Below are 17,920 nucleotides of genomic sequence, written 5' to 3' on the forward strand. Positions count from 1 at the left end.
GCTGGAGTTAAACCACGACACAGTATCAAATGTTTTTGGGGTTGTTGCTGCAGAAAGTAGAAATATTAGCCCTCTTATCAAACTGAGAATTTTGTTAATAATATTTTACTCCCTTTTTACCAGTTAAAATAAGGAACTATATTACTGATCTGAGTTAAAACTTAGTTCGCTTGAGCTTTCATCCTTTCAGTCCTCTGGTTAGTCCAGCCATCATTTATTTTTTGTGGCTTAGTAACTTTAAAGTTCAGAAAAGGTGTCATTGGTGAAAATGCCTGCCTTACTGGCAAGTAACAGAAATATGGCCTTAATGCAGTATACCTGGGTATACCTGTTGTAAGAAGTCTATGGTTATAAACAGAGTTTATCATAGAAAGTTCTTCTAAAGGGCTGTGTATGTAATATAGCTCCTGAATGCAGGTGAGAAATTTTAAAATCAGTTTTAGAAAGCAAAATCTGGCATCAATAGACTGGCAAGCAAGTTTGAGTACACTTTGGCTCCACCACTGAAAATGTAGATGTAGGCTAATATAGCTCAGTTATATGGCAGAGAAGCTGAAGCTCGTTTACTCTGTTTAACAAATTAGGAGTTACAGTTATCTATTCTTCCAGTTTAGGTTGCTGAGGAGCTGAGCTGTGAGCATCCTTACAGGGGTCTAAAGAAACAGAATAGTAACTTAGAAGAAAAAATATTGCACCTTTGAAAATATCTCGTGGAGCATGTTAGCTAAAGCTACAAAGAGAAACCTAGTGATCCTTTTTCTGAATGGACTGTAGGTACCAGACAATGTATTTAGCAATGTGTTTACATACTGCTGCTGCAGGTTTACTGCACCGAGTGCATGTCACCGTGGATTTTTCTCTGTACTAATATGTAAAAATTAATTTCACAGTTATTGGTGACTATTGCGACTACATTAAGCTTTATAGCTGTATTACATTAATATAATGACTATTTTTCAATCTACACTATAGACTGGCTTTCCAGGACCCCCTGGTCCCAGTGGCCCCCCTGGCCCACCTGGACATGCAGGTCCCCCTGTAAGTAAAATGAATCTTTTCATAACCATCTCATATTCTTTTATATAAGCTTCTCTTTTTCTCTGTCATAAATATTATGTATATTTTTAACTGATAAATCTAGATACTATGCTGAAGAATTTTATGGATAAATGTCGTCTTCTCTTAGCTGGGATGTACCCCCTATGCATTAGCAGTACTGAATGGCTGAGGGCTATAAGCTGTACTTGCTTCTCCTTGTGTTCCCCAGTGCTTTCTGTAGTTCTGTGGGGTGTTGGCTAAGGTTTTCTTAAGACACGCCATTGCCTATCATCCTCTGTTAACATTCCCAAACCTCTATTCATACAAAAATTTAGCAGGAGATACAGAAAAGTTGGAATCCTGATGCACATTCAGTGAGCAAACCAAGGGTCTGATTTTTTTTTATGTACATCTCCTTTTAGAGGAGTACATTTAATTCTTTTCTCATGGAGGCATATTCTGCTTGGATCTGCTGATTTCACTTTTGGTCATTTGGTGACAGTTCTGACTAACATTTTCTTTACAATTATGAGATTATGATAAAATATAGTAGCACTATGGAATGATGCATGTCCTAACTGGTTTTGTCCTGCATTATAGGGCTCTGCTGGATACCAAGGCTCACCCGGAGAACCAGGACAACCTGGCGCTCCCGTATGTATGCATTACATATCGCTGTAGTTCAAGGCATGATCTTACCAGCATGAATCTGTGTCATCACTCAAGTGGACTAAAATTTTAGTGTTTATCCTGTCTGCTTACTATTGTGTATGTCAAATGTACAAGTATTTTATGACACCTAGTGCATTTTTAACTTGAAAGACACTTAAGATTTATTTTTATGGTTAACATGAATTATTTTTCTACAGGGACCTCCAGGCCCTGTTGGAATGATAGGCCCCGTTGGTCCACCAGGAAAAGATGTAAGTTCACTATTATTCATCCAGTGATTAATAAATGGAAAGAAAGAAGGTTCATTGAATGTTAAGACAGCAGAGCACATTGATACCATTGCATTTAAGAATATTTAACATCTCCCTATTTCTCAATTTGACAACATGACTGTAAGAAACGTTTGCCTTCCATTAGTTATACATGTCCATTCCCAAAAACGTTTTAATTTTAGCAGCCAATTTGATTCATGCAATTTAAAAAAAAAAAAAAGAAAACCTAAGTATGAAGTTCCCTCTTTTGATCTGGTGCAAAATAAGTTGGCAGTTATAAAGAAAAGAAGATAGTAGTGGTAGCTGCCTGCTCCCTTCAAATCTTGCTTTGAGACTTAAGGCTGTTAAACTCCTTTTTCTGGCACAGCTGGGAGTCCTGCATAGACATAATACAATGCAAGACCTTCAGCTAAATATGTTATCCATTTGAGTGTTTCACCATGAAAATTAAGTTTTCTGTGATCAACTCTTCCTAAAAATTGGCTTGAAATAAATTAGATGTTGAGCAAAATCTTGTTAGAAATTGAGTTTATAAGTTCTGGCAACTGTTTTTCCGAAGGCAGTCATATACTGAATTGTCACCCTGATGCTGATTTTACCCACTGTCTTTGGTGGAAGTTTCACCTGCATATTCCAACGTCCCTTCATCTTCTAGGACTGGTTCTTCGCCAGTCACTGAAGCAATAGCAGAGCAGTCAAAAAATTTTACTTTCCTTCAATAGGGAGAACCTGGAAGACCAGGGAGAAATGGAGATCGTGGAATCCCTGGATTACCGGTATGGAAAAGCCCCCAGTAACAATGGTCTTCTAATCAAAGATTCTGCTTTCCTATTTTAAGTTGGCCAGGTGGACATGAGATACAATGAACATTGGCTTGTGTCCTTCCTATTGTAAGTATGTCATTTATTCACCTTTCTGTATTTGTGTGTTTAGGGTCACAAGGGACACCCTGGAATGCCTGGAATGCCTGGAATGAAAGGCCAGCGAGTAAGTACTGAGTATAGCTGAGACGGCTACTCTACTTGAATTACTGTGCTGCATTGCTGTGCTCTTTCAGTCATCAATTACCGGTGAAAAAGACTGAATCATAGAACTGAAGATCAATTTCTGGACAATGTAATCTGACCTTCCATAACAGAGACTGATAAATTTTATCTAGGTACCTCTAGTTGTAGAGCTTCGTCCCCAATGCTGGGCTAAAGCATGCCTTCCAGAAAAGCATCCTTTCATACATAATAGCCACAGAGGGATGGAGGATTCAGAATTTTCCTTCAAAAAGTGTTCCTATAGCTGATAGCACTCAGTATTAAAAATACGTCCCTTTATATGAGTTTGTATTGAAGTTTAATATTTTGCAAAGAGGAATCAAGTTTTCCAGAATGCAAGAGAAACACTAATCACAGTTACGGTTTTTCTTTCCCATAGGGTTTTGATGGAAAAGATGGTGCCAGAGGTGACAGCGGCGCTCCTGGTCCGAAGGTAAAAAACTCTGGTGTCATCTTTGTAATAGGTAGAATACTACTGCCCGTCGATTGTTAGATAGCTACGCTTTGCATATTACGCAACTATAAAAATCCACTAGACGTTGAAGAAAATTATTGAATATCTTCGTGAAAAGCATGAGAGTCATTCCAACTGAGTTAGGTTTTCTGAACCATGGCATGTCCCAATTTTCCACACGTAACAAAGATGAGATTCCAAAATGAAAGGACATGCGTGGATTATCTGAATTTATTGCACAATAGTAAAAGACCAAGTTGTCTTTTTTCTTTTTCTCTTTAAATACATTGTTTCAGCTCTTGCTTAGACTTCTGAGACCTCACAGCCCACAGTTCGTGCCGAGGACACACAGCATTCCACAGAAAGGGACAGCGGATTGGGCTGTCTTGTTCCTATGTCTCCTCCCCTTGGCTAAACCAAAAAGTATTCTCACCAAAATTCATTCAGTCACTGGTGTTTTCTTTCCATAACAGGGTGAAACAGGTCTTCCTGGAGCAAATGGATCACCAGGACAACCGGTAAATATGTGTATGCTGCAGGATTTAATTAGAAGTTCCCATGGCACTTTCTTTTAACTTTAATTACATCACCACATGCATTGAACAATACTGAGATATACAAATAAGAGCAATGTCTCCTTGACAGGCCATATTATTTTGGAAACCACATGACAGACTTGTTTTTTTCTGTTTTCTAGGGGCCAAGAGGTCCAGCTGGTGAACGTGGAAGACCTGGGAATCCTGGTGGCCCTGTAAGTAACTGCAGCTGTTGCTCTTACCCGGAAACAGCATGTATCTTGTTTCAATAGGTTGGGAACTCCCTGCTTCACAGATCTATTTTAAAGCAGTTGTAATGCAAAGGATCAGAAAACCATATAACATCTGTAGAATCATACATCAAAACTTTTCAGTCCCCACTTACACACATAACACCTCTAACTCAGAACATGTTCACCATCTTATTCTCTATTTCCTTTTTAAATGAACAGATTACACGTTGAGGGAGTAATTCAGTGTTTCAGCAAAAGCTCAGGTTCAGCCATGAGGAATTGGGAGGAGGAGTGGGAGCAAAGGGCAGCAGCAGAAGACAGAGAGGAAAAAAATGCAATCATCTCTGAAGTAACTTACAGGAAAGAGATAAAATTAGTCTTCGACTGAGATTAGGGTATATTCTTTGCTCTGAAGGAGTCACAGTTCGTTGCATCAACACAATCACGAAGTACAGCTAAGGTATAGTAACCAGCAACTTGTTCGTACAAACACTACAGAACCTGAGTAGCAGCCCTGCTCTAACCTATCTAGAAGATAGACAACAGGATTTGAATCCTACCACTGTTTGCTAGGTTTTTGGAGTGAAATTTTAGTCTTCTATGGGAATTAGATGTTAACTGTTACTTTTGAAATATACAGCATCTATTGTGATCTTGCTTATTTAACCTTAAGAACTGGCCACACCGATGATGCTTTGTAACGGTTATTTTCTTAAGAAATCTAAATGCATTTTTGTATCTTGCTGTCTCATCATTTCAGTACAAGTCACATAAAGGGATCAATATTCCTTCAATAACATTTAGTCAATTGTTATTTTAGATTTTCACAGTTGAGGAATCCTTGGGTTATGACAAACTGAGTGGGAATGTGCAGACACAAAAAGGTGGCCTGTGAGTGACAGGCATTAAAGCATATGGGCTCTGTGTCCAGGGTGGTGCTCTGTCTCCAACAGCTCTCTTCTTTCCACAGGGTGCCCATGGCAAAGACGGATCTCCAGGAGCAGCAGGCCCACCCGTAAGGAGTCTTACAGATGTTTGACTTTAAGTATTTGTGTAGCTTGAATCTAGTTACTGCCCACTGATGTTCCGCAGTGCTGGCAAACCCCAGACTGGGGTGCACTGGCTTAAGGATGAGCATGTTACTGAATTATATTTCATGACTCCGTTGGTTAAGGTACTTGAAGTATGCAATGAAATAGGAGAGCTTTAACACTGTAAATCAGAAAATGCATAAATCCAAACCCAGATTGCTCGAGAGAATGCATAAATTGCTGTTCCTTATGCAGATCAAATTTTTAATGGTCCTATCATTATATAGCTGCCTGAGATGAGCAAAAATTTTTCCTTTCCATCTGCCTACAAACCTGACATGTCCATTTGTACATGTAACAGTTATATTGGCTCCTTTTTCTCCTACACCTTTTTTTTAATTAGAACACATTTTGGACATATTTTATAACTTAATCTTTAATGATAGCTTTCATGGGTTTTAAATTTACAACACCAAAATTTAGCTGAACCTGTCAAAGTCAGGGTATCTAAGATGTAGGTGTAATATTTTAGGACTAGCCAAACGTCACCTTCTGCAGCATGATTTATATTTGCTATGTTGCCAGGTGTTTCTTTACTCAGAGAAAAATCTAATAATCAGGCTTTTTTTTTTAAAAAAACTTAAGATTAACTCCATATGGCTTTTACCTCTTGTACTAATAGTATTTCTTTCACTTTTAAGGGTCCCCCTGGTCCCCCTGGAACTGCAGGATTTCCAGGCTCTCCAGGTTTCAAGGTATGCAGCTAAAGATGCATACTAATGTGGGATTTAGTCCGTTCTCTAGCTACCCAGCTACACGCTATACACCAGCTAATAAAGATGTCACTATACATCTTTATGAGTCCTCCTTTTTCTGGCTGCTTTTACAGTGTTTGCAAGCCTAGAACTGACGTGTTTTCATATGCAGCATGAGACAAACCCTGTCCTCACCGCCTTCACGAATATGCATCCCAAAACACCACTAAGTGGTAGACCCAGTTTTTTATGTTGCACATGGGAGGGGCTCAGGTTAACTTCCTGCAACTTGGAGGAGCCCTGCACGGGGTTGGTGGGAGTGCATTGGTACCTTGTGCCTCAGCACCGGGGTCACTGTGCTGATTTGGCTCTTGTATTCAGGTGGTGGTGGTGGTAACCTTCTTCTGAATCACACCAAGGTGCCACAGCAGAGGAAGAAACCATGAACCTAATACTTATCGCCCTGGAGACAAGGTTAAAACTCGTTCATTTTCCCCTTTTCCTGTTTTTCCATAGGGTGAAGCTGGTCCTCCTGGTCCTGCTGGTGCTAGTGGTAGTCCTGGAGAGAGAGGGGAACCTGGTCCTCAGGGTCATGCTGGGCCGCCCGGGCCTCAGGTACATAAATACCACACGGGAACTGGCAAGTGTTGTGCCACCAGGTCTTCACAAATCCCTGCGAGTCCTTTGGTTTAAGGACACTAGGTTAGCAGCAGCAATTATTTAGACATTTCTTTTTTACAGGGTCCTCCTGGAAGAGCTGGAAGCCCTGGCAACAAGGGTGAAATGGTGGGTACTTCTGACATCAGACTTTTGCTGCACTGTGTGGGTGCGGGCAGCAGTTTGGACTGGGCAGAGTTCAACAATGCTGTGCTCTCTTCATCCCGGTCTCCTTTTGACTCTATACAGGGACCTTCTGGTATTCCTGGTGCTCCTGGTCTGCCAGGAGGCCGTGGTCTTCCTGGTCCTCCAGGTACAAGTGGAAACCCTGGAGCAAAAGGCACTCCGGTGAGTTACTGATATTCATTACCCCAGTTATACAACCAAATATGGTGGAAGTAGTTCTGATACCATTAAAAAAACACATTACAGTTTTCCTATTCACTTGAGATAGCCTAATGAATTATTTTATAATATAACAATAGGCAATTATTGTTATAAATATATATTTCTCTTCACACATTACTTTATGTATGGCTGTATATAAAATTATACAGTTATGATAATAAGATTCATTTGCTTTCCTAAATTATCTATCAAATCAGAAACAACAGAAAAATAGCTTATCTAAAACAGCCACATTAGACAAAATCTATTATTTTAAAATACTAGTTTCACCTCTTCAGATTTGCATGGACTAGTGAGTGGACTAGGTGTAGTGACTCACACGCTCATTTAACCCAATATGCTCTTTCCTAAGAGCCTTACATCACACCTAGTTCTTTCTCAAAGAAACACTCAAGGACTTCAAGTAAAAGTAACAATATGGTCTGAAATAACCCAGAAATAGACATAAACTTTTACTCAGTGGCGTTTAAGATTGTATTGCTTCTTTCCTTTACTGCATTTTTAAGGACACCCATGCATTCCACATTCAGGTTTAACTAGTGTCTGCTAATTCGTTTGCAGAATGTAAATAATAAAAATCAGTCAATAATTTGACAGATATCACAACTATTTCTAGAATAATACCCATATATGCAATCCACACTTTTAATGGAATTTTCTTCTGTTTAGGGAGAACCTGGGAAGAATGGTGCAAAGGGAGATCCAGGCCCAAAAGGCGAGCGTGTAAGTGATTTTAAAATGCATTCAGAGACTTCCTCCCAGGAAGTCTGAACACTGAATCATTCCCCATACAAAACCCCAGGTTTTCTTTTGGAGACTTCTAACTGACTTCTAACTGGTGGGCTGCTTTGTTGTTGTTGTCAGGGTGAAAATGGCACCCCGGGGGCTCCTGGTCCGCCTGGTGAGGAAGGCAAAAGAGGTGCAAATGGTGAACCCGGCCAGAATGGCGTACCTGGTACACCCGGAGAAAGGGTAAGCTGCTGCAGGTGGCCATACACACAAGGTACACCCTGAGTTAATACAGAGACAGCAAAAGCTGGTGTCCAAAATGCTTTCAGGAGAAATTTGGCTCCATAGCTGTTCTCAGCAAATTCCAGATATGAACTGGGTTACGAAACTGGGGAGAATTCTTACCTAGTTTCTCATCTGAATGGCAGTGCTTGGATCTATCTCAGTCTGAAGTAAGTTACATACTTTCTTCAAAGATGCACAGGGAACAAATTAATCATATTAAATATATGAAGAGGGTTGCAATTTAAATTTTGTAATTAAGGTTTCTTGTAAGCAATGAAGACAGTAGTAAATAGAAATATTAAAAAATACAATAGAGCTCTTCTCAGTATTGAATTAGAAAAAAATAATTGTTGAAGCCTGAATCTGTTGCTTTATTTTGATACGAATTTAGAAAGACTCATGGATAAAGTAACTAATGCAGGGCCAGTTAAAAAAAATAGAGACAGACTATGATTTCAACAGGAGGGTTGTATCTACAGAAAATAATTCTTCAGAACTTGTTGCTGCGGTGAAATGTCATTTCCGTCTATTTCTTTCATTAATTTTTATAATAATATGTCTAATGTTAAATAGTTTACACACAAAAGAAAAACAGTTGCCATTACGTAAGTCATAGTGCCTGTGATCCATATTGTGTTCTTTTCTTTGGCAGGGCTCCCCCGGTTTCCGTGGCTTACCTGGTAGCAATGGACTTCCAGGTGAAAAGGTATAAGTCCTTCTCTAATAAACTCCCCAAACCTTTGCAGAATCCATGTGAATGGAGAATTTCAGATTCAATATCATGCTGGTTTCCTTGCCGTGAATTTCAACATCTCTTTTTTAGGGTCCTGCAGGTGAACGTGGTGGCCCAGGTCCTCCTGGCCCCAGTGGACCTGCAGGAGAGCGTGGACAAGATGGAGGCCCAGGTCTTCCTGGAATGAGAGTAAGACAGATCTCTGCAAGGAAATGAGATAAACTCTATCAGAGATGCCTCATCTGAGCTGATACAATAGAGGAGCCCAATTAGAAAAAAAAAATAGTAATTCCTCTAAGTAGAGTACATCTATTCATAGTGCAGTGGATACCCATGCAGAGATACGGGGCGTTCAGAGAACATCTGTCCCAAGTGAACGGGAACGCTTAGATGAAGCTGAACATGCCCCCCTCTTCTCAGAGTATCCCATGCACTATCACGAGATACAGCTTTAATGTCAGTGAGCACTGGGCGAGTTTCTGTATCTCCTATTTACATTTTAGCAAATGTTGTAATTTAGTATACAGTGCATTATGTTTATTGTGTTGAACAGGTATGTGGGTTACTGTATTGAACTGTGCTACATGCAATTAAAGCAAATAAGCTGTTGGTCAGATTTTCAGGGATTTTCATCAAGAAGATTTTCAGAGCTAACCTATTGTGCAAAGTGCACAGAATGTAACAACGTTCCATGAGCTGTACTAAGAATTAGCAACTGCTGACAACAAATACATCGAAATTCATAAGTCAGCCTGACTGCAGGTTTCTGGGAGCCAAACGAGATGTTATTGGAAATAAGCTATTTAAAATGTAACTGAAATAATATATAAATATATAAACTAAGTTTACTAACATAACTTCTGTTGCTTTTAAGTGGAGGTACATAGTCAACATAGCTTAATTCCTTGGTTTTTACTATCTCAAATCAGTTTTCTTCCCAAGTAATGAAAGCATACAATTTTTGTGCACATTGATTAACCTTTCTCCAATGTTTCCCCTTAATGGGATGGGGGGATATGTGAAGAGTTTTAATCTTTATTGAAGAGGTTAAAATCAATCAAGTAGTTTAACATGTCCATTTATGTGTATGCATCGTAACTTAATACTACACAGTTTAACCTGAAAAATAACATTGTTCTTTATTCAATTGCAGGGTTTGCCTGGAATTCCAGGAAGCCCTGGAAGCGATGGAAAACCTGGCCCTCCAGTATGTACATTGTGCAAATATTTTATACTAGTTCCCCTACTGACCTTACCCTCATCCCACAGGATCTACATGACAGGTTGTTAGCACAGTCAGCTTAATTGTCTCTTTTGTTTGTTTGTTTTAATTACCAGAGCACTTTATATGCTGCTTCATTATAATGACATTTTTTAAACCTTGTCATGCAGTCCTGTTTAACAAACAGAGTGTACAGAACCTTAGCTGAAATACAAAGCAGAAGTTTTTGAATGACAGTGTCTCTAGCCTGATGTCACTCTCACTCACCCTTTAATGAGTCCTGGATATTAACTGGATTCACCTAACAGCTGCCATGTCTTCATTTCTTTTTCGCTTATCCCAGGGTAATCAGGGTGAATCTGGCCGCTCTGGTCCACCAGGCCCCCCAGGCCCACGTGGTCAGCCAGGTGTAATGGGTTTCCCGGGTCCTAAGGGTAATGAGGTGAGTGGGATTTCTCCACTTCTCCTGTGTGTATGCTTGATCAGCCAGCCCACTGTTAAGCTGCTCCATAGTGGGACTACTGGGTGCTGTATGTTCAAGTTATTGTATGCTGACCAGAAGAGGGTTTCTGATTGTGATCTTTCCCTTTTTTAAGGGTGCACCAGGTAAGAACGGAGAAAGAGGACCTGGTGGGCCACCTGGAACACCTGTAAGTTTCATTAACTCTTTGTTTAATTACATAATAATTACAAAATATTAATTAGTCATAACTTTGTGACTCATGAAAATTAGATCAACCCATCATCATAGCCTACTTTTGTCTTTGTATAGGGTCCTGCTGGGAAGAACGGTGATGTTGGCCTCCCCGGTCCTCCTGGACCTACGGTAAGTGTGGCAGTCCCGTGAGAGGCAGTTATCTCTTATTGCCAAGGTGGTCTGGCATCTACGGAGAGAGGCTGTGAATTTAGGCAAATAAAAGCTCTTCTTTGCCATTATTTTAATAAATTAATACTCAAAACTTTGTTAGGAGAAACCTGAGTCGGGTACATCTGGTATAAGTTGAAATGCCAAGTCAACTTAGAGCTCTTTGGATCCACCACCTGTTCAGACTGAAGCATATTCTTGCTCCCTTTAACGTTTATCAGAGCTGGTGTTTCAGACTAGTGTCACGTGTAAGCATGCGGCTGAAGCCCATCGAATGGTTGGAGCGAAAAGAGCAAATGCCCGAACACCAAGATACATTAGTCTCTGGGACAGTGCACAGTCGTCATCAGACCACGCTAAGGAGCTATCACAGCTTAGAGGTGCTGCGGCGGTGTTTACACGTTGAAATGTTCTCAGACCGTTTCATGGTTTTTTCCCTTCTGTTCAATTCTAGGGTGCTTCTGGAGAGAGAGGAGAACCGGGACCGTCAGGTCCACCCGGCCTCCAGGTGCTGTGTGCTTATTGGTGATTGGTTTCTGACTCTTTTTAATAGACCTACACACACATACATCCACACCCTCCCCTCCCCAACGCGCACACACACACCCCTGCCAGAAAGAAAGAAGAAAACCAAAAAGGAGGCATCTAACCATTTTCATTAGGGTGCATGTCCTCATATTTTGAAGTAAGACAGATCAACCACTTGACACAAGTTATTGCTTACTACTTCACGGTTGTGAACCAGACGGCTAGCTCAGTAGATTATGTCACAAAACCCCCCAGCTATCAGTTTAGCGCCTCCTCCTTTGGAATGAGTTGGGTACACATCTTCGTGTCAAAAAAATTTGCTAGATAAGAAAATGCATAATTTCTCAATGTAACGTCGATGATAATACTGTTCCTTCAAATAGGGATTGCCCGGTGGACCAGGACCAGCTGGAGAGAATGGAAAGCCTGGAGAACCAGTAAGTAGTAATTTCCTTTTTTTTTAAGTAACAAAAAATACATGAGAAGTTCTTTCTAGATTACATCTCCAAATTCATACAGCTATCAGCACTCTGCAGAGCAATCTGGTTTTAGGGATAATAGGCGAGAGAAACAGGCTGCCAACCACAATGCAGTTTTACTAAGCACAGTACATGCTTAACTTGCGTTTATTTTCTCATAAACAGGGGCCAAAAGGTGATATTGGAGGACCCGGATTCCCAGGCCCTAAGGTAAGTCATGCAGCAACATTTCTGTATGTCATGAATGAATTACAAACTACGAACCTGACAACAAAGAATAACGCGTTTCCTTGTCACAGGGCGAAAATGGCATCCCAGGTGAACGTGGTGCACAGGGTCCTCCAGGACCTCCTGGAACAAGAGGTGGGCCAGGTCCTGCTGGGACAGAAGGTGCCAAGGTACCCACAACTTGCCTGCTTTCCTGCCATTATGTCTCACATTCGGGTTCATATTCCTTTTTAAATATTATATTTTTCTAATTATTTTTTGTTACTCTTTAGGGTCCTCCTGGACCCCCTGGTCCCCCTGGAGGCACAGGGCTGCCGGGCTTACAGGGAATGCCAGGAGAAAGAGGAGCTTCTGGGAGCCCTGGACCAAAGGGAGATAAGGTAACACAACCATACACACCCACACCCTGCCAATTTTGTGCTAATTATTTAGTGTGACCTTCCCACAAAGCACTGGGCTGGTTCACTTTTGACCTGATTTCAGAGGTACTGGCTGCATAGCAGTGCTGCTAATTTAGCAGTGTGAGATGAGTCCTATATGGTAAAAGATTTAGGGTTTTTCACCTGCTAGATATTTTGCTGTGCTAGACCTCTTCGGAGTGGGGTAGGTCAGAACAGTTCTAATTAAGCTAATAAACAATGAGGGAAGTTCATACCATGGGCCAACAGTTTGACATAGACTCCATTTTTAATCAAATAGGGGGTTTTTTCCATCAAAGTATTGAGTACCTGATGCTAATTACTTGGCAGATTTGTATGATCACAGGAAGGAAATCTGTTTGTGAGATACCCTCAGCATGAGATCTCCTCAGAAATGTTTTCATCCTTGTTCTCCTCCCTTACGCTCATCTTGTGTTTGTTTTTTGCTTATGACTTCTACATCTTATGTTTGCTAGGGAGAACCTGGTGGGAAAGGTGCTGATGGCATTCCAGAGTAGTCTTTAAACATCTAACAGTTCATCATTCAGCTTCACACAGTCACACTTAGAACATGAGTCAACTGACAGTGAATAAACACTGTCTGGGAGAGGTGAAGTAGTAATCCCCTTGTATTTCATTCCAGCATTCACATCTGGTTCCATAAACTAAATTAGACTTAATACTGGGTTTTGTGATTACAGCTGCTGGGGTACATATAACAGATTGTTTTGTAAGCAGAAGATACAATTAATTGGGACAATGTTTTGGAGGGAAAGCACCAACACAAAAGTAGAGAAAAATGTTAGTAGCTTCCTCAGTCTAGCTGACTGATGAGGAAAATGCTGGTTGAAGGAAGCACAAAAAGACATCATGGTAGTAAGTGGTCTCACAGAGAATGAAGGTTAACATATATGTTTACACACCTATATAGCATACACACATACAACGGACACATATATATACATATATCTAATGAGTACATGCAGGCACTATATTCATCAAAATAAGGTGGGATAGCAGATACAAATATGCAGCTTGTAGGAGCTGAAGGAAATACAAAAACCATGCTTCAAACGATCAGGTATGCATTCAATTTTCAGGAAAGAAAAAAGCCAGGGAGCTAGTCACGAGCTGTCAAACATATGCTGAAGAAATACGGACCAATTATGAATACGAAAATTTAGGGCAATGGATAACTTTTCTTGTCTACCACTGAAAGAGACCTATTAAATTCAGGTGATTTTGGATTAGGTTTTGATAGTGGGGAGGTGGGGGAGGAGGAAGAGGATAAATCAATTGGAGATCTGTCACATCACAAGAAGGTGTGATCTGTCACCCTGAAAAGTAGTGAGCAACAACACACTTGCATTGTAGACTTACTTCCATTCAAATATCTTCAGCAACCTGTTGGCACTGAAACATTAACGAAACATAATGATCAAAATAGAGGAATTAACATTGTCATATTTTGATACAAAATATATTAATTTCTAACTGTTTAGGGTAATGTAGGTCCCATCGGTCCTCCTGGTCCTGCCGGCCCACCTGGAGATAAGGTAAAGCATCCTCCATAATGATGTTTGATACTGTAAACAGTCCCTCTGGTGGCTGTCTCCTGAGAAGAACATGGAGTAACTGTTCTCGTTCCTTGCAGGGAGAGACTGGTCCAGCAGGAGCCCCAGGTCCAATGGGTTCCCGTGGTGGTCCTGTAAGTGGTAGAACTTCTCCTCCAGTATAACTTTACTATGGCTCCTCTAGCCTAGTGTAGACATCAGTGTTGCACCAACCCTGTCAGGAACACGTGTGGCTCGAGTTCAAACTAAACCAAGCACATTTGGTGGGTCCTGTAGGCTCTTGGGATTTACAGGTGTTAAAAGCACTGATTTTCTGAATTCCTTAACACTGTAAAGGGATTGGAGGGCTGCGGTGATATATCAAGACAGGGCAAGAGTATGAGCAGTTGTCATTTCCATCTTGTCTTAGAGTTAAGTAAACTTTAAAAAATGCTCTTGTATTTATGTTTTAGATAGATAAAACAGCATATTTGGATCTCAGTTGGATCTGGGGAACTATGGATTGTGCTTAGGGTTTTACAGGTGTAACTGAGAGCAGTTGTCAAACTTTAGATAATTCCTGAACAGTTGTTTTTAGAGCTCAGGAGCAACTGCTTTGTGGGTTTTTTGGGGTTTTTTTCTTTGAAAGGCTGGTAAGGCATAGTCACTTTGGTGGTATTCATGGGACTCTTGTCTAACTTGTAAAATGAAGCCTATCTTTCTAACGTCTTCCATTGCTGACATGTTTTCTACAGGGTGAACGAGGAGAACAAGGTCTTCCTGGACCTGCTGGCTTCCCTGGAGCTCCAGTGAGTATAAATACTGAGAAGCAACTGAATGCAATGATCAGTTTTCAGTTTCTCAGAGTTCATCCATATCTCAGAAAGGCTTGCTGTAACCCTTTAATACACTTACCTGCTACACACATTTGATTCATTTGCTACTCTTTCTGTACTCAGTCACACAGAGCAAAACTTCTTTATCCTTCCCTTCCTGTACTGGCAGACCAATAGAGTTCAACTGCATTCATATTTAATTTCATATTTAAATTCCCCCAGAAGAGTATCTGGATAGGGTTTCTCATCACAGTGATATCATCTGCATTTTTTGAGACGTAAAATGACAATATAATTTTGCTACAGGGCCAAAACGGTGAACCTGGTGGGAAAGGAGAAAGAGGCCCACCTGGGCTAAGAGGAGAGGCTGGACCCCCTGGAGCTGCAGGGCCACAAGGTGGTCCTGGTGCACCAGTAAGTTTTTGCTGTTCCTTATTGCTACAAAGAGAGATTTTCCAGTTCTCCCTCAGCCTCACGGTGGCTGGGCCGAAGTGCAAGCATTTCACCTGCCTGAAACTTATTGACACTTCCCATAATTTTAATCGATTTATCAAATCATTTGCTTTATCTATTTCCTTCCTTGTAGGGTCCACCTGGTCCCCAAGGAACAAAAGGAGAACGGGGATCTCCTGGTGGCCCTGTGAGTATCTCTTAGTCACTGATAAATGACTCCATTAGAACAAACATGATGGAAATGAAAAACAACATTGTCAGTGACTTTAATTATTCCTGAACTGCAGATATGAGTGTTCCAGAAGGATTAATTAAAGTTGAGGCACTTAGTAATCTGGATTATATTGATTCTAATATAAGGTGCCAAAATAGCTTTTGGCACAATGACCCAAAGTTACGAAATGGCTTATCTCAGCAGTTACTAGATTTACATGCCATCTTTGCCAAGTTTCTTGGAGTCCATTGGTTCACCTTTGAGAAACATATGGGGCTGTCCCTTGCAAAAAAAAAAAGAAAAAAAAGTTAATTTCTTGTTCAGTTCCAGGACATGTAATTCAGGTTTTAAGCAAAACAGTTAAATATAATTCAAAGTCAGCTGTTGCATAAAAATCAATTTGTTCATGTTTTTCCAAACTTCAGAAAATGACAACTAACACACTTGATTTCTTATAGGGTGCTGCTGGTTTCCCTGGCGCTCGTGGTCTGCCCGGTCCCCCTGGTAACAACGTAAGTTGTCTTATCCCCCTTTTCTTTTGTTCTTACCCTGTGGATATATTTAAACATATATTAATATATTAAACTGTGTATTAAGCTGTGTGTCCCTTGACATGAATAAAACATACGGAAAAGCATCCAGAATAGGATGTTGGGACTTAGGGAAAAACTTCTGCAAAAGAGAGTTCAGTTATCTCATATGGAACAGCAACTTGTCACCTGCTGCCTTGATGCTCCTTCTTCTATTATGGTTTGCTTTCCAAAGCCCATCCCAGTTAGTGGAATCCTTCTCCTGGATCAGGTCCTTGAGCATTTCTGTTGGCGGCAGACCTCCTGTCTTCTTTCTTGCTCTTTCATGATGCAAGAAATACTCACTTCAGGATCCTGAATGGGTATGCACTTCCAAATCTACATTTTGTAGATCACCGTTGAGAGGTTTTTTAGTTGCCTGTAGAATGGAGTGGCATAAAATTTACTTATCTTGGCAAAGTGTTTCTGGTGACATGGCCTACAGCTGAAGTTTAACGTACCAGTCGGCGGGCGTCCTGTTATAAAAATGTATGCTGATGCACTAGCTAATTCCCATATGCAACACAGTATCTGTGTGTGACAAAAAGCTGTTTCTTAACATATCTTTAACATATCTGCATGTCTTAGTTGAACCCGCTTTTGATTCACATGGTAAAAATCAGATTCTGATTTTTGATTCTTTAAAACTTAAGAAAATGCAAAGCATTAAATGGATTTACTCATTTTTAAAATGAAAATTATAAGTTACGCTTTGCTGTATGGTAACTGAAACATAAAGTAAGAAAACTTTTGTATTTGTTTTTTATTTTCTGTCTTACAGTTACTGACAGACACTAAATAGAATATCGCTGAACAAAAAAAAGTAGGATTTTATTTAGGGTACTATTCATTCTTTCCATTGATTGGCTAAGCTAAGAGTTCTAATGAAAGACATTTCATTCTGCACATGTCCAAGTCACCACCTTAAGGGTGTCTAGCATGAGCAATACAAGAAATCAGTGGGGTCTGCAACTATTTCAAATTTCTGTGGCAGAGCCCTAGGTGAGGAACGTGCATCCTGTGTTGGATGCATTACAGGCACTGAGCATCCCAACTGTGCAGGTGTTGCATTATGCAAACCGTATGTGGAGGCAGTAGGGAGAAAAAAAATCAGGTTTCAAAGTCATAGGCAAAAGGATTCTAAGACCACATCAGATTTGGGTGCTCAGAGGTTGGACCCTAAACCCACCTTCAGGGAATGACTCGAGTCTGGTTGGCTTTCATGAGGAAAGCTCAACGCCAGTACGCATGTGCTGCTGCTTCAGATAACACAGCTCTTGCTCTTCTCCCTAAAATCCCTTTCAGGGTAGCCCAGGTCCCCCTGGTAACGCAGGACCTGCAGGCAAAGATGGGCCTCCTGGACCCCCTGGTAGCTCTGGTTCTCCTGGCAGTCCAGGACCTGCTGGAACAAGAGGTGAGCCCGGCCCACCAGGAGAAAAAGGATCACCAGGCGCACGAGGAGAAAGGGTAAGTACATGTCCAGCTGGGGACTGTTACACTAATAGACAGGGTTATGTCTGTCAAGAATAAGAAGGTACCTGTTGAACACGGAAGATCCTCAACACTGACTGGTCTCCCCTTATCCTAAATAGGGGGCACCAGGTGAAACAGGTCCTCAAGGCATCGTTGGTGGCCGGGGTAACACAGGATTGCCAGGTCTGCGTGGCCCGAGCGGTCCACCCGGTATGGCGGGGGGCGCGGGGGG

General features: G+C 40.9%; 1 protein-coding gene across 1 annotated transcript in view; it reads left to right on the top strand.

The window, feature by feature from the left end:
* Window positions 1-972: 972 nt before the first annotated feature.
* Window positions 973-17,920, top strand: part of COL3A1 (collagen, type III, alpha 1) — a gene marked incomplete at its 5' end in the record, with an annotated part of 25,295 nt that continues 8,347 nt past the window's right edge. Inside the window, 36 exons of the mRNA XM_010157201.1 lie at window positions 973-1,038; window positions 1,639-1,692; window positions 1,908-1,961; window positions 2,705-2,758; window positions 2,916-2,969; window positions 3,408-3,461; window positions 3,956-4,000; window positions 4,180-4,233; window positions 5,222-5,266; window positions 5,984-6,037; window positions 6,554-6,652; window positions 6,779-6,823; window positions 6,944-7,042; window positions 7,772-7,825; window positions 7,967-8,074; window positions 8,769-8,822; window positions 8,940-9,038; window positions 10,003-10,056; window positions 10,415-10,513; window positions 10,668-10,721; window positions 10,844-10,897; window positions 11,391-11,444; window positions 11,848-11,901; window positions 12,109-12,153; window positions 12,243-12,341; window positions 12,444-12,551; window positions 13,067-13,104; window positions 13,810-13,912; window positions 14,093-14,146; window positions 14,245-14,298; window positions 14,899-14,952; window positions 15,286-15,393; window positions 15,566-15,619; window positions 16,105-16,158; window positions 17,521-17,682; window positions 17,808-17,912. Coding sequence (XP_010155503.1) covers window positions 973-1,038; window positions 1,639-1,692; window positions 1,908-1,961; window positions 2,705-2,758; window positions 2,916-2,969; window positions 3,408-3,461; window positions 3,956-4,000; window positions 4,180-4,233; window positions 5,222-5,266; window positions 5,984-6,037; window positions 6,554-6,652; window positions 6,779-6,823; window positions 6,944-7,042; window positions 7,772-7,825; window positions 7,967-8,074; window positions 8,769-8,822; window positions 8,940-9,038; window positions 10,003-10,056; window positions 10,415-10,513; window positions 10,668-10,721; window positions 10,844-10,897; window positions 11,391-11,444; window positions 11,848-11,901; window positions 12,109-12,153; window positions 12,243-12,341; window positions 12,444-12,551; window positions 13,067-13,104; window positions 13,810-13,912; window positions 14,093-14,146; window positions 14,245-14,298; window positions 14,899-14,952; window positions 15,286-15,393; window positions 15,566-15,619; window positions 16,105-16,158; window positions 17,521-17,682; window positions 17,808-17,912 — 2,499 coding nt within the window. The remainder of the gene's footprint in view (window positions 1,039-1,638; window positions 1,693-1,907; window positions 1,962-2,704; window positions 2,759-2,915; window positions 2,970-3,407; window positions 3,462-3,955; window positions 4,001-4,179; window positions 4,234-5,221; window positions 5,267-5,983; window positions 6,038-6,553; window positions 6,653-6,778; window positions 6,824-6,943; window positions 7,043-7,771; window positions 7,826-7,966; window positions 8,075-8,768; window positions 8,823-8,939; window positions 9,039-10,002; window positions 10,057-10,414; window positions 10,514-10,667; window positions 10,722-10,843; window positions 10,898-11,390; window positions 11,445-11,847; window positions 11,902-12,108; window positions 12,154-12,242; window positions 12,342-12,443; window positions 12,552-13,066; window positions 13,105-13,809; window positions 13,913-14,092; window positions 14,147-14,244; window positions 14,299-14,898; window positions 14,953-15,285; window positions 15,394-15,565; window positions 15,620-16,104; window positions 16,159-17,520; window positions 17,683-17,807; window positions 17,913-17,920) is intronic.

Source organism: Eurypyga helias, unplaced genomic scaffold, assembly GCF_000690775.1.
Source record: "Eurypyga helias isolate BGI_N326 unplaced genomic scaffold, ASM69077v1 scaffold15820, whole genome shotgun sequence".
NCBI lineage: Eukaryota > Metazoa > Chordata > Aves > Eurypygiformes > Eurypygidae > Eurypyga > Eurypyga helias.